Source organism: Melospiza melodia, chromosome 2 (assembly GCF_035770615.1).
Source record: "Melospiza melodia melodia isolate bMelMel2 chromosome 2, bMelMel2.pri, whole genome shotgun sequence".
NCBI classification, from domain to species: Eukaryota; Metazoa; Chordata; class Aves; order Passeriformes; family Passerellidae; genus Melospiza; species Melospiza melodia.
In genome coordinates this window covers 28,586,343-28,601,134 of record NC_086195.1, presented here as the reverse complement: position 1 = coordinate 28,601,134, position 14,792 = coordinate 28,586,343, and the positions used below count along the sequence as shown (strand labels likewise).

The 14,792-nt window shown below is 41.7% G+C and overlaps 1 protein-coding gene across 10 annotated transcripts in view; it reads right to left on the bottom strand.

The window, feature by feature from the left end:
* Nucleotides 1-14,792, bottom strand: part of PHLDB2 (pleckstrin homology like domain family B member 2) — a 64,504-nt gene that overhangs the window by 44,164 nt on the left and 5,548 nt on the right. For 8 of the 10 annotated variants that reach the window (XM_063148218.1, XM_063148219.1, XM_063148220.1 and 5 more), the window contains 2 exons: nucleotides 9,916-10,025; nucleotides 4,613-5,961 (listed from right to left, as the gene is read on the bottom strand). In XM_063148218.1, the coding sequence (XP_063004288.1) occupies nucleotides 4,613-5,961; nucleotides 9,916-9,964 (1,398 nt within the window). In that variant the 5' untranslated portion in view covers nucleotides 9,965-10,025. Of the gene's footprint in view, nucleotides 1-4,612; nucleotides 5,962-9,915; nucleotides 10,026-12,374; nucleotides 14,472-14,792 lie in introns of those variants that run through there. The other 2 variants (XM_063148221.1, XM_063148222.1) reach the window with 2 other exon arrangements.

Here is a 14,792-nt window from a genome sequence, read left to right as displayed (position 1 = left end):
AATTAGGCATATGTAATCCAGATTTTGGCTTATTAAAGACCCCACAGAAATGTTTTATAACACAATTGAAACTGAATGTTCCAGGAAAGTTGTGGAGTCATCAATATTAGTTATATTCTGCAGGGGTTTTTATCCTGTTATACAGCACTTATTCAATTACAAAACTAAATGATATTAAGTAGCTATTCTGTAAAACTATAGAGACTGTCAAATACTAGTGGTGGGAAAAATTACCTTGAAGCTACCTTTGTCTACTTGGCTCGGACTCCTTTAAGAGCTTATCACTTACAGTTTTACATACAGCTTGGGTACTTTATGCTTTAAGGGTCTATAGAAAGACACAGTGCCAATATAGATTTATAAAACATGTATATGAGGTTTTCCACAAACCATATGAAGATTTACATAAGCTCCATTAACCATGATTTTAAAGCAGTACCATCTTAAAAACCCCAAAACAGTTTCATTTCATTTTCCCTTTGCATAAGAACATCTTACTAAATTGCAAGGCATCAATGCAAACCAGGCATAGTGATATTCTGTATTATTCCCTACATCTGAATACACTAATGAAATTCAGTGCTCTTCTGACTGTGACAAAGTGGACTATGGAATAAGCCCCTTGAATTTTATTACTGCTCATTCAAGCACTGATAACTTCAAACCTCTCCCAGTACAAATCCTGGGTCTACTAAAACTTCATTAACAATTTTTATGTATGTTCACAGATTCCTATGGACAGCTGGGCTATGGAAGGTATCATGAACCTACTGCACATCTAATTTTTAGGTACCTACCACCATCTAGAGGAAATACACTGTACTGCCTAAAAACCAGTACTGAAAACTTTAGTGCTATTTAAACCAGTAGCTATCAAAGAAACCAGATGACCCTTAATATCTACTAAACTATGTTGCCTGTGCAGTTCCACTCCCAAGCCCCATATCAGCTGAAGAAAAAGAGCCCCTTATAGTTCCAGCAGCTACAACTGGGCTTTCATCTCAGGGAAAAAAAAAAGAGTGAGATTTCCTCTTTAAATAATAATAATAATAATTAAAAAAAAAAAAAGCTAACTGAATCACATGGAACATTATTAGATCACAGCAGTAACTTTCTCCTTGTTTATAAGGCTCCTGGGCTAGTGTCAGCAATAGCTACTCCAACTTCTACTTGTGTACAGCTCGTATAAACATCCCATGGTGGGACGCAATGTCCGGTCAGCTGGGCTGCAGAGGAAGCAGAAGCAGGTCGTAACCCTGCTGCCTGTGCCAGGGGCAGCTGTGGCTGCCCCACCTGCTCCCACAGCCCATCAGCCCCCAGCACCAGCACCAGCGGGGATGGCAGGACTCAGAATGCCAGGTTCTCCTGCTCTTCAAGCCACAAAGGAACAGGCTGGCAAAGCAGAAGGGGCACCAGTCTTCAGCTAATTTATGTGAATCCAGCCACAGACAGCAGATCTAAAGAAACAGATATGGAAAAACACCAAATCCTACACAACTACTTACGTGTCTTTTGTATTTATTGCACAGAAACAAATTAAAACTTGGACTTTTAAATAATTAAAGAAAAACCAACCTCCATATTTTTACTATTTCTACTTTTTCTTTTTTTTTTTTTTAATCTTTGGTTATTTATTTGGGCAATGACGGCAGATAATTTGTTTTCGTATGCAGCTGCAGCAGCAGCTCTAAATGCAAACTTCCAGAAGAGCCTCTGACACTTAAAAGCAAACTAAAAACAAGTAAATAGAATAATTTATATGGAAAAGAAAAAGTAAACAAGTGAAAGTAAACAGAAGAGTTCAAGGGCAGATACTAGGTCAAATTGCAATGAGTGCAGGGATTTTACTACCAAAAAAAATCCGGAAGTGAATATCAGCTATCAATTAGCATACTTTCAAGCCACTCTGTGCCAGCAGAATAGCAACAGAGGCAGTGCTGGTGCAAAGAAAGACAGTCTCCACTTCTTATGTGGGCCACAGGGCAGTCTAGTCCTCTAAAAAAGTGTTATTTTTTCTGATGAACTTATTTGAGTATTCCTACACTTTTGTTCTCCCTACTGTGCTTCAAAAACCCAGTAGGGAAAATCCTAACACTTGTGCACAGAGAGACTACATTTCCCCTGCCATTTACCTACCAGCTACTCAGCCTGGGCTTTTACATAGTACTGCAAGCTCAGAGCACAGAGTTTTGATATCCATGAGTGCTTCTTTAGTTGGGGTTTTTTATTCATACCTTCCCCAACCCCATATAAAAAGAGAGACCTGAGCAGACATGGATCCTTTGCCCATGTCAGTACACAATGGCAAACAAAACTGTTCTTTGGAAGCTCTGGCTGGATATATCAAGACCCTGCTTGGACAGATCCTTGACTATCCTTGGACAGAGATCCATACAGAAGGACAAAGTAAAATAACACCAGAACAGGACAGACTCTAATATACAAAGAACTGATGTGTGGATTTTTTAATATATATCTTTCTGCTTCGCAGAGATCTACAAATCTGCTTATGGCATTTTTCAGACTCTGAAACCAGTGGAAGGACGCACTGTCCTGATATTTCGCTCTTCTATCAGATAGCTCTAGTAAATAGAGAATGGAGCAGATATAGGATCTTGAGTATAAGATGACCTCAAGCAGGAGGAAAATCCTTCATGCTCAAATATGCAACACACAGAACATCATCTTATTTTCAAAAGCTTTGGAAAAACAGTAAGCAAATTCTCTTTTTGAAGAATTGGGACTTGAAGGAAGTCTTGGTGAGCAAGACGAAATACTGAGGGGTGGGAATGTAGCCATTTCATCCAAATATAAAACCAGAATGATTATCAGCATCACTGAATATTGAAACAACCCAGTATCTTTCATCCCTCAACACAAATAATAATTAAAACAAAAAAAAAGGCTGTTCTCTTTGAAATACAAATACGTTGCTTTTATGACTGATTATCTCAGGTTTTACAGCATGACTGCCTGCAAAACCTTCTGATAAGAAGCAAAGAAGCAATCACCACTGCACACACAACACACCAGGATGGGAGAAGATTACTGAAAGGAGCAGAGGGTTGGCAGCACAAAGGCAGCAAGAAGAGGGAGAAACATGTTTCCCAAAACCTTTGTCCTGAGCCCCCCAGCCATTTCACTCACAGCCAGTCCTTCTTGCCCTGGGGAGCCCAGTCCCTGCTCCTGAGAAGCTGCAGCTTCAAGGGGAGTCAGCAGAGGTTTTGGGGAGCAAAGCAGAGCAGGGGTGGACTTGCCCTGACCTCATGGAGTGGGGAGGGGGCAGTGACTGCCTGCCTCTCACACCTGAGCCTCAACACTCCAGTCTTTGAACAGGCAAAGACTTTTTCACATCTTGCAAACAACAGTGGTTATCTTACAAACTACAGTGATCAGTGGAATGGGGAGGAAAAGGCAGACTTCTGTCTGCATATTAGGCTCCTCACCAGCTTGCATCAAGGACATAGGTGAGATGGGGGAAGGGGAAACATCTCACTGGGTTACAGTTCTTTAGCCTAAACCTGCTCCCTCGTGTGGTTCAAGATGGGAACTGTGGCCCTGCATAGGCACCAGCCCTGCATCCATCTTCCCAATGGCTTTTCACCTCCACCCTGCCCAGAAAGTGACTTTTCCTGCAGGCTTGCTGTCTGTATGCAAACTAGACAGGTTCAAGAGAATCCTATTGCCATTTTGCTCAAATTCATAAGATGTGAATTAAGGCACACAAACATAACATTAGTGTCTCAAATTTAAGACTCAGGAATACCAACTGGCCCATCTAATGACCTCTGCTTCTATGTGGATGATAAAATATGAACACATGTTAATAGGGTCAGAGAGTCCAAAAGCCACTTTGAAAACCCTTTGGAGGAACTGTTATGTGTTCTTCTAGAGACAGTTTCAATACAAAACTGTTTCAAATACCTCTGTAGGTTCTGAAGACGTTTTTATTTTTCCTACACACAAGTTGTTTCAGTAAACTTAAATTATATTTTACTATCTAGATAATCCCAAGCTGAGGCAGTATGCACTGCTTTACACTGACTGAGACAAGGAGAGAAACTGCTCCCCTCTGCTACTCTCCATCTTGGGAGGGGGAGAAGCAAGGAGGCCTCTATTTTAATGAACATGTTCAGAAAGAAAAAATGAAAACTAAGAAGAAAAAACTCTGCTGATGGCCGTTTAGCCCACACCAATGTACACCTGACTCTGCAGCACACAAGGCTGAGCAGAATCTCTTCTTCTTTGCCCACTTATCACAAAACAGTGCCAACATCTAAAACAAAAAGTCCTGCAGGATCCCTGCAATGTAGTTTTTGGCTTTTATGTACACAGACATTTTAACACAGCCTGCAGGATAACAGAACACAATTTACATGGGTTCCAGCATTTTTCCAGGGTGGCTGAATGGTACTGTCTATCCAAGCAGCATGCTTTGTAAGTGTCAGCTTCATGGACTGTGATAATAAACAAGGTGTCTGGAGGTGGTTGCATTTGAATTTCAAAACAGAGCAGCTTATTCTTTGCTGTACCTTCCTGATGGCTAGACCTGGGATGGGTGTTTTGCAAATGTTAAGTATCACAGATAATTAAGAGGAAGAGAAAAAATTACCAGCCGTTCCATCTCCTGCTCCCGAAGTCGCTCTTCTCTCTGCCTCCTGTGATAGTCCATGAGGTCTTCCCTTCCTGAAATCGAGCTAATGCTGTTCTTCCGCTCACGCATGGATGTTTGCACAGAATTTGGTGTCTGTCTGTAACTTTCCAGATCTGGGTCATCAAGTTCCATGGAACTGGTGGAAAGGTTTCTTCGGACAGAGAATGACCTGTCAAAATCCACTGGGGAGAAAGAACTACTGGGACTTGTTCCTGAGAGTCCAAGTCTGTCAAAATCATCAGGGAGATATGGGGAAGAAGGTGCTAAAAGCATTTTTTTAGCAATACGAGGGCTTGCAGGAACACTGAGAGTTGAACTGACATAAGGATTACTCCTGGAGACAGAATTTACATGTGGTGAAACCCCTGAGCTGCAAGAAGAAAAATTCAGGTAATTATCAGCATCAAAAGCATTCTGAGGTAGATCTTTTTCTCCAAGTTTTTTCCTTTTACTATTACCCAGAGAGCTTCTGGGGGGCAAACTTAATGGCACCAGCTGGTTTTCTGTTGATTTATAAAGTCTGGGTAGGGAACGACTGTACATTCCCATATGACTTAGAGATCCACCAGAGTATTTCCTTGGCCGTGAACCCAGAGTTTCCATCAGCTCATCCTTGTACTTCACTGGTTTTATGTGAAGGGCCAGACTGTTTTCAGCATTCATCCTCCTGCCTTGCTTTGGGCTGGAAGGCATGCTGGCTGCCCCAGAATTGCTACCAGGTGAAAGCATCAGCTCATTCCCCGAGCTTCCATTCCACATAGTCAGAAGAGAGCCTGAGATCTTCTTAGATTCCAGCATTCCTGGGAAGTAGATGTTGTCATAAGATTTATTTCTCTGACTGTACTTTGAGTAGTGAAACTTTTCCATGTGTCCAAGGGATTTTTCATTTTCTCTGCTGGCATAAATGTCAAAATCTGCCCTTCCAGAACTATACCCACTGAGGGAAGGAGACATGCCTGATATGGAACTCAAATGCTTTGCAGAGATGCTTTTATCTGGAAGATATGGGCTTTCACAGGGGAACTGCTTCCCTCCTTGAATTTTGTTAATAGAGTGCATATTTTTAACACTGGTGGAAGGATTAGGCTTAATTGGCATAGGTTGTGAAAGGGTTAAATAAGAGCCAGCATAGTCCCCATTTGTTTTAAATTTAAGAGTTGATGAATATTTCCTTGTGTTGAGGTTTTCCGTAATATCTTGGAGACTACTTTCAGGGGAATTTGCCACAGAACCCTTTCCCAAATTAGCATTTTGTAATTCCATCTGGTTCTGTGAGTGGCTATAGTCTGCCATAATCTTGCTGGAATCTGTAAAGAAGACCAAACGAGGAAAAAAAAATTAGCAAGTAAATAGCCTCTTGCATGCGCATGCCTGCAAAATAATGTGAACACTTTTTGCAATAATTACTGTGTGTAGAAGTTGCGGGGGGGTCACATGGTTGGGACGGACGGAGACGAGATCTCTTTGAAGCCAAGTCGTATAACGTGCAGTTTATTGTGAAGGGCCCTGCTGGGAGCTGCCAGCCGCAGCTCGGAGCAGGCCCAAGAGAAGAGAGGCTTAAAGTGTAAGAGAGTTAAAGGCAAAGGGTTAAGAGTGGAGAGCATGTAGAAAGGAGGGGGTGAAGAAGTGTAGAGGAGAAGACAAAGAGACAAAAGAGAGCGAAGAAGAGAGAGAGCAGAGACAAAGCAAAGAGAGATAAGAGAGAAGAGAGATAAGAGAGCAGGAAAAGAGACCAAAGTTCTCGTTACAATACAGTAAATCATCTTCAGTGTTGAATATTCAGATTCTCATTAACTAATCTACTACAGCATGCATATCCTATAACATTCCTATACAACCTGTAAGAATCACTACTGTGATTACATTTTAAACCCTAAATCTTACTCTTTGGGCCCTATCTGCCAAGCTGCAAGGCCTGCTCTGACTCTTAGGCCTGCCTGCTTGTAGAGGGAATTGTTTCCTCCAGGGGGGATTACATTCAGCTGGTCACATCATTGTTTTCCCGTTGTTCAACTACAACTAAGGGATCTCTTTCATTTCAATCTCACTTATAGTTTCTATATTCTCAAAATCTTTTGCCAGGCAGTCATATTTATAAGGCTTTCTTGTTTCATCCTCCCCAACAACTGTGCTCGTAGTAAATGTGCCTCAGATCACTAAGCAAAGGAGGAGATGCACAATTTTCCCATGTGTTTCCACAAAAGATGGGAGACTGAAAAAGAAGGGGTAGAGGCACAAAACCATACAAAAATCAGCAAAACAATTGGAGAGAGGCTAGACTCTTTCTTCGCTGTCCAATCCTTTGCAGGAGCCTGCGGCTAAGCCTTTATATTCCTGAGCCTCTTGAGATATCCATGAAGTAAGGAAGAATTATTGCCCCGATGTTTTACAGCTGAGGAACAGAGGCACAGGGAAAATATACAACACAGACAGCAGAGTAAAGAATCCAATTCAGGTCTCCCAGGGCCAAAGACATAGGACACTGCTGTGGATCACCTCTCCCTTTAATCTGGGCTGCTAGAGCATCTGAGCCCAAACAAACTAGCGAGCTCAGTTTAAAGCTCAGTAGGAATTTGTTACCTTTTTGCTTAGTGGATGGTCCTGCAAAGCTTAATGGGAAAGTACAAAATCAAGTCACATTATTCAAGGTGTTTCAGCTTATTGCTCTAAAAATATAAGGCTGCAACTACCTCTGCAAAGAACACTTTGGTTAAAAGACAACCTTAAGGAGGCAGAATGCTAGGTTGCATGACTTTATTCAAAACAACAAAACCACATGACTATTAAAAATACTGCTGAGGGAAAGGTTCCAGATCCTAATGATTTTGCAAAAATCTAATTTATACTCAGGAAGAGAGCACAGACCAAAAAAGCCTTCGCTCTGCTGGATGTTATTGTTCAACAATGTATCAAGCTCTAGCATATAGTTCTGAGCTCCACTTTGCCAAAAGCAAAGAAAAGAATTCAGCTCCTGACAGTGCCAGTTACTGCAGGAGATAAACTGGACCCCCAGCAGATTTGCACTTAGACCTCAGCTGATGTAGAAATGACATCATTAATATTTACAGCAGCTCCTGATTTGTGCTAGTCTACACCTGCAACTCATAAAGCACTCCTGAGTGTCAGTTACTGAAGTGCCAGCAAGAGTTTCTGAAAACAAGGGTCAAATCTGGGATTTACTCTTGGCTCAGTCACATTTCAGCTATGACTTCAGCTTCCTCATGAGAAATTGAATTTCAGCTTGTCCTCAGAGGGAAAAACTAATGTGTAAAGTGCCCTTAACGTCCTCAGAGGCAGTACTTTAGTCCAAGTACTGCTTCATGCAATTACATGAACTAAGAGACAGAATTTGGGACTCCTGTCCGCCACCAGAGCTCATATGACCTGGTTTCATTGAGAATCACTAGGTTCAGATCTTGTGGAAGGTGGCAATGGGTTCTTCACAGGGGTTTCTGGGACCTTCCTTGCTGATAAGGCACAATGCTTTGGAATTCACCGCTGTCCAGGGCATCAGCAGTGCTCTGCTGCCCAGGCCTCCCCTGCACCACCAGGCATGCAACAACAGCTTCTCCTCGGTTATTAAGGAAAAAAGCCATAAGTTTGAGAACAAAGGTAACCATCACTACTAATGGAATAGAGTAGGCAGAAGATAAAAGGAGCCAGCATTAGGGAACACAAACACAAAACTCAAAGTAAAATATGACACCTTCTTGACCACAGTGGACCCGGTTAAGCTGTTGTTAATTACAAGCTCTGGTAGTGGCCAAAAGCATTAACTTCCATCTTCAAAACTAAACCTCAAGTCTACCACTACACAGGATTTAATATTTTATGCTGGCTGTAATTATGGGATTTATACTATATTTATAATTTTAACACACTCATTATGATGATACAACTATTGAAGCTGCCTTTGAACCAGAGAGCTCACAGAGTTCTCCATCACACCATCACCACCTTGAGCACTGAAACTGCCATTTCTTATATTGCAATATTTTACTTGGCATTTTTTAGCTATTTTCATAAATTTTGATAACAGCAACGATGAATTTCAAATGAACAAAAGGATAAATGTGACCCAAATTCAAAAGAACTCTTCACAGGACAAGAAAACATCATCTGTATAAATCAAGTATTCATGGTATTAGTGGTGTTTTGTGGAAAAAGATGTAGAATTTATTTAAGAGCCCAGATGTAAAACACAATTTATATGCCTTTTATACTTAACCTTTCATTGTGGAATGGACCCTAATTTCCATCTCAGTCTCTCTTTCTCCTCGCCTCTTCCAAATCTCTCTTAAAACTGAAATCTAATTTCATATGAAAATTTTACTGTCCAAACCTTAACTAACACAGCTAAGTTCAAATATTTTTGCAGAAATTTCACTGGCTCCTCTATAAATAGCTTGGCAGACATATTAATAGGATATTAATAATTGTTCATTACTCCCTTGCAACAGCAGTAGGACACATTTAATCCTTCAAAGACTGAATGCTTTAGCCAAAAAACAAGTTAGCTCATGGAAACTTTCATGCCTGTTCACCACAGTGAAGCAGTGAAGGGTTCATTGTACTTGAAATCCAAGCAAGTACAGTAAGAAAAGGTCACAATACCTTCATGTAGCCACTCCAGTTCAGCTTTTCTCTACTATCCCTTATGCCAGTTCTTCTTTTTGCTTCCAGTGCCACAGAGCCCACAGTCACACAGTTAAATCCCAAATGGACAACAGCACACGTTTAAGTAAAACATAGCTGCTTCCCACCAACCATATCTTGTTTGTTTTGCTTATCTTTAGGGTAATGTTTGAGTAGAAACTTGGTAAATATGCCAGGATGTGTTACACATCCTGGCTGATGCTGTCTTGGCATGCATCTATAGAGACTGAGGATGGGAGCTTCAGCTTGTGACATGTCCTGAACCCATCCTGCATCCAGGTCAGACCCAGTTTTCATGCTCAGCACAAGGGTCCTCTGTTTAGCAAAGTATTTGCTGCCTGGAGCTACAGAAGGAAATTTTTTTTTTTTTTTTTTTTTTTAATTTTTATTTTCCCTCTCTCGTTCCTTTTCTTCCTTTCCTGAGTTGTTTAGCTGGGAGTCACTGATATCTATTACAGACAGGCATTAAAGTGATGGGGGAGGGCTGGCTGTCTGTAGCATATCCAGCTGTGCCTAGTTCTGCCTGGTAAATGGAGTTAGACATGGAATTAGAAATTCTGAAAGTTCTCAGTGCATTACAAATAAACTTCAGTTTAATTGATTACCTGATCCAACATTCTGGAAGGAGGAGAGGTTACTTCTGTTTTGCCTCATATTTCTCTTCTATTGGATGGTTAAAATGACACTAATTTGAGTGAAACAGATAAATTTTGACCTGCAAATAAAGTAAAAAATGAAAAAAAATAGCATTCTGTTAAGAAGTGTATCCGGGGAACATTTTTCAAGTGCATAATATAGAACACAATTAGCTTTTCTTACGGTAAAATTTCCAGAGACAACTCAAAGAGAAATATGTTAAAAGATATTTAGAAAGGACAGTTCACATTTAATATGGTGACTGTGGAAAAAAAAGTGCCAAAACCTGTCTGCAGCTGGTTTATGCTTTTAAAAGTATATATAATTACTTTTCATAACAAGCCATTATCTATGATCCTGACTCTGTACAGGCAGTTAATAATCACACCTCTTGAGTTTTGTCTGTAATACTGTGGCTTCCTTAAGAAATCACTAACAAGGTTTCACTTTGCTGCTGAAGACGTTATTTGGAAAGCCCATAGCCCAAGTTCAGCCCACGCAACACCAGCATCCTGCAATCATGAATAAACCCATACAAAACAAAGACAATGTATGTAATGATTTTTGAGTTTCCAAAGAAGCCAGACTAGGGATGCAAAGGGAAACTTAAAAGTTTATTTAAGATCAAATTTAAAAATTGATATGGCTACAAGAGATTTGGTTTAAAAGAAATGCCAAAATTGAATTCCAGCCACTAAAAATTAAAATTAAATCTAAATCCAAATAGAGGACCTCTAGTGAGTTGCTTATTAACAGATTTATTTATTTTTTATACACATCTGTTTTTAAAAGTTTGAGAAAAAAACCATTTAATTGCATCAAGTGACAAAATTAATGATGACCATCTGTAAGTCCTCTGAGCTTAGCTCTGGACAAGCAAATATAAATGTGTCAGAAAAACAAGAATGGAGACAGATGTCTGGGCTGTCTAGAGACAAGCCACCTATTTAATTAACTGCAGTCATCACAGCGCCAAGGTTGCAGGTCTGTGGTGCACAGACTTTCTGTGCCATGCTTTTTCATGTTATTCTCTTGGGAAGACAGGCCTGGGAGAAGGGAGCTGGCTGCTGATCCTTGTGGAGGGAAGCTCCTTCTCTCTGACCTCTGCCTTTTGCCTCTCCTGCTCCCCACAAGCTGCTCTCCCAAGAGAGGCCAGACCTTTCCCTCTGTTCATCAGGAATCCCCCTGTGCTGGCCTCATTTTGCAGTGCTTTTTCTTTCTCTATAGAGGTCATTTCTCAGTCCTAAGGAAAGTTTTAACCCCACTGTGCATATTCTGCCCCTCATAGCAAGATGCAGGTTCCTTTAACATCACATAATCCACTGTTCCCAGAAAATGGCACTACTGTCCAAGGAACCAGAGAACAGGAAGCCCCCCAGAGCACTGCAGCTCCTGAAGGGACTCACCCACATGTCCAGGCCTTCCAGCACAACAGGACTGAAATTCTCCAGAGCAGCTGATGGGGAAGAACCTGGCCAGCAGAGAGCTTTACAACCCAAGTTTCATCCTCAGAAGGTTATTTTATTGACATGTGACATTTACCATCATTTTTACCTCATTTGTCTTCCAATCCATTGACAGACCCCTTTGCTAGCTCTTTCCAGCTTGCCACAGATCCTCCAAACTCAAAGCCTGCACAGCATCCCAGGCACTCAGCTTTGCTGGAGTGGGGCTGGGGACTGCCCCTGGACCCCAAGCACAGCTGCAGCCACAGGCAGCTGACCCCAGCAAGAGGTGACAGTGGCTCTCCCACTTGTCTGCAGACCAAACACTGAAGGATCACAACACAAATCCAGTTAATACTGCCACTATGTTGACACCTTGGCATATTGCTTGTGTTATCTCTATCAAAAATACTGTACTTTGTGCCCAGAGGTGCCCAGAAAAGAACCAAAAATTTAATTTTTCAGGCCATGTTCAACTTAACACAGAAAACTAGTGACACTCAACATTTCACAGATGTCTGCAACAAAGATGTCACCATATCATTGAAGAGAAAAATGAAACAGGGAAAACTTGGAATTAGAAAACAGAACAAAGGGTTGGTTAAAAAAACAGGAAGATTCATTGCATTTCCCATATCTCTGATTTATGTCTTGTGTTTTATGGTAAAAACCACCAAAAACCTCATCCTTCCTACCTTGTGAGATGACAGCTACCACTTAATCAATGTGAGAAACTCTCCCAGCTTTATATGCTGATTAAGGAGAGCACATCTCAAAGGGAGGGGTTTCTGTGCAATTAAAAATACAATCTTTTATTCAGTTTGGTGAATACTTGGGTTTTCTAATAACCTTTTTTAAGGTTAAATATTTATATGGTTTCATTTCATGTTTGAGAACTCATCACACATTATAGCATCCCACAAACTCCCTCCCCTTGGTCAAACCCCAAGCCCTCAGCTCTAGAAACATCAGTAACCACTCACCTTAAGAGTTAGTCCTCCTGCAGGGGAAAAATTGACTCCCAAACGGACCTTTTGTGTTACAACTTCCTCTGGTTACTCCTTCCCCTGTCCCCTGACTGGCCTGGCATCCCTGGGGGCCATCCCACTTCCCCTGAAGGCGGGTCAGTCCCATCTGCCCAGCCCTTAGCTCTGGCCCCCACCCCTTCCCCTTGATAAGCTGCCTGCTCCACGTGGTTCGCTCTCTTTCCCGTCGGGTTTCCCTTCAGCGACTGTATTACTCTGCTGGAATAAAACCTTGCAAAAGAGCCTTTCTTGCCTCTATTTCTGAGCCACTTGCAGTAAGTGTTGAGTGGAGGTTTGACTGCATTGCCTGAATGTTAACTCAGTCTGCTTTTTGACAGGAGAAGTTTGTTGGGGACAAGAGTTAGGCAGTAGCACCTACCATTCTAACGCCTGTATTTTTTAACACATCTCCTTCCCTAGAGGATGAGAGATCAGAGAAGTCATCACTTAGTAATAATTGGATTTGAAGGAGAAAAGAACTTTTTAAAAAACTTTCCATTGTGAGCAAAACCAAGAAACAATGAGTGAATTAATGAGCTAATGTAACAAATCGCTCAAAATCCACAGTATATCTACTCTCATGAAATCATACTCTTCTAGATAAGGTTATGCAGGGCCTCCAGCAAGGCTGACTCTTGTAACAGAGCACATGCCATGCTCTGCCTTGTCTGGAATGAAGCAAAATTATTTCATCTGGGATTTATAAAGTCATCTGAAGTGAATGTATACAGCATTACCAATCATGTTTCATCTCTACAGTGCTCAGGCCAAATTAAGTTTTGTTTCACTAACAACCAGAAGAAACAATGATTCACAACTCAAGCAGAGAGTCAAACAAAGGATTCCAATTTTAAGATATTATAACACTGGGTGGCTTTACAGTAAGAACTCCTTTCCCTTGTGCAGTGGTTTAAGCCCAGCTGGCAACTCAGACCCTGCAGCTGCTTGCTAATACCCACCCAGGATGGGGGAGAGAATCATAAAAGAGTGAAAACATGTATTAAAATAATGACAGTTTGATATATAAAGCAAAAGTCATGTACAAAGCAAAGTAAAATAAGGAATTGAACCCCTAGGAAACCCTTCTCGTCCCAGCTTTATATGCTGATTATGATGCCACAGGATGTGGGATATCCCTTGGGCCAGCTGTCCCAGCTATGAACTTCCCATGCCCCCTCAGCCTCCTCACTGGTGTGGCATGAGTTGAACAGTCCTTGACTCAACAGAAACACTACATAGCAACAACTGAAAACACCAGTGTGTCATCAACATTATTCTCATACTAAATCCAAAACACAATGCTGTAGCAGCTAGCAGGAAGAAATGAACTGTACCCCAGCCAAAACGAGGACACTATTGTAGGGGCCAAAAGCTGCAGTTCAACCAAGCCACAAGTACACTACCTGTATACCCAGCACTTCCCAGCATTTCATCCATAGATTTAGGGAGAAGTTTTCCCAGCACATAAGCTTCTCACCTATTCTTTACTTCTGCCTGGGCTACCTACCTCCCTTTAGCAGACTCTGCTCTGGCACCCACTTTGCTCTTATGTTACCAATCAAGAGGGTTGCAGTGCCACAGACATCATCAATGCCCTTCTATGACTGATAATAAACAGCTCTAAAGCAAATTCTCAAACTTGGCCATCTATCCGATTGAATATGAGCCAGCAGTGTGCCCAGGTAGCCAAGAGGGCCAATGCCATCCTGGCCAGTATCAGGAATGGTGTGGCCAGCAGGAACAGAGAGGTCATTCTTCCCCTGTACTCAGCACTGGTGAGGCCTCACTTGGAGTATTGTATCCAGTTCTGGGCCCCTCACTTTAGGAGGGACGTCGAGTTACTTGAGCGTGTCCAGAGGAGGGCAATGAGACTAATAAAGGGCTTGGAACAGAAGCCATATGAAGAGCGACTGAGGGAGCTGGGGTTGTTCAGCCTGGAGAAAAGGAGACTAAGGGGTGACCTCATCACTCTCTACAACTTCCTAAAGGGTAGCTGTAGTGAGCTGGGGGTCGGCCTCTTTCTCCGGGCGACAACGGATAGAACAAGAGGACACAGTCTCAAGTTGCGTCAAGCTAGATGTAAGTTAGAAGTAAGAAGGAAATACTTCACAGAAAGAGTGGTCAGATACTGGAATCATTTACCCAGTGAGGTGGTAGAGGCATCATCCCTTGAAGAATTCAAAAAAAGACTGGATGTGGCACTTGCTGCCATGATCTAGTTGAACAGTTAGAACATCGGCTGGACTAGATGATCTTATAGGTCTCTTCCAGTCTTGAAATTCTGTGATTCTGTGATCTTTTAAGGCTTTTTTGATCTCCATTGTTTTTTCATTTTCAGTTTCTCACTGAACATTAACAGCGTCTCCCTGCAGCTCT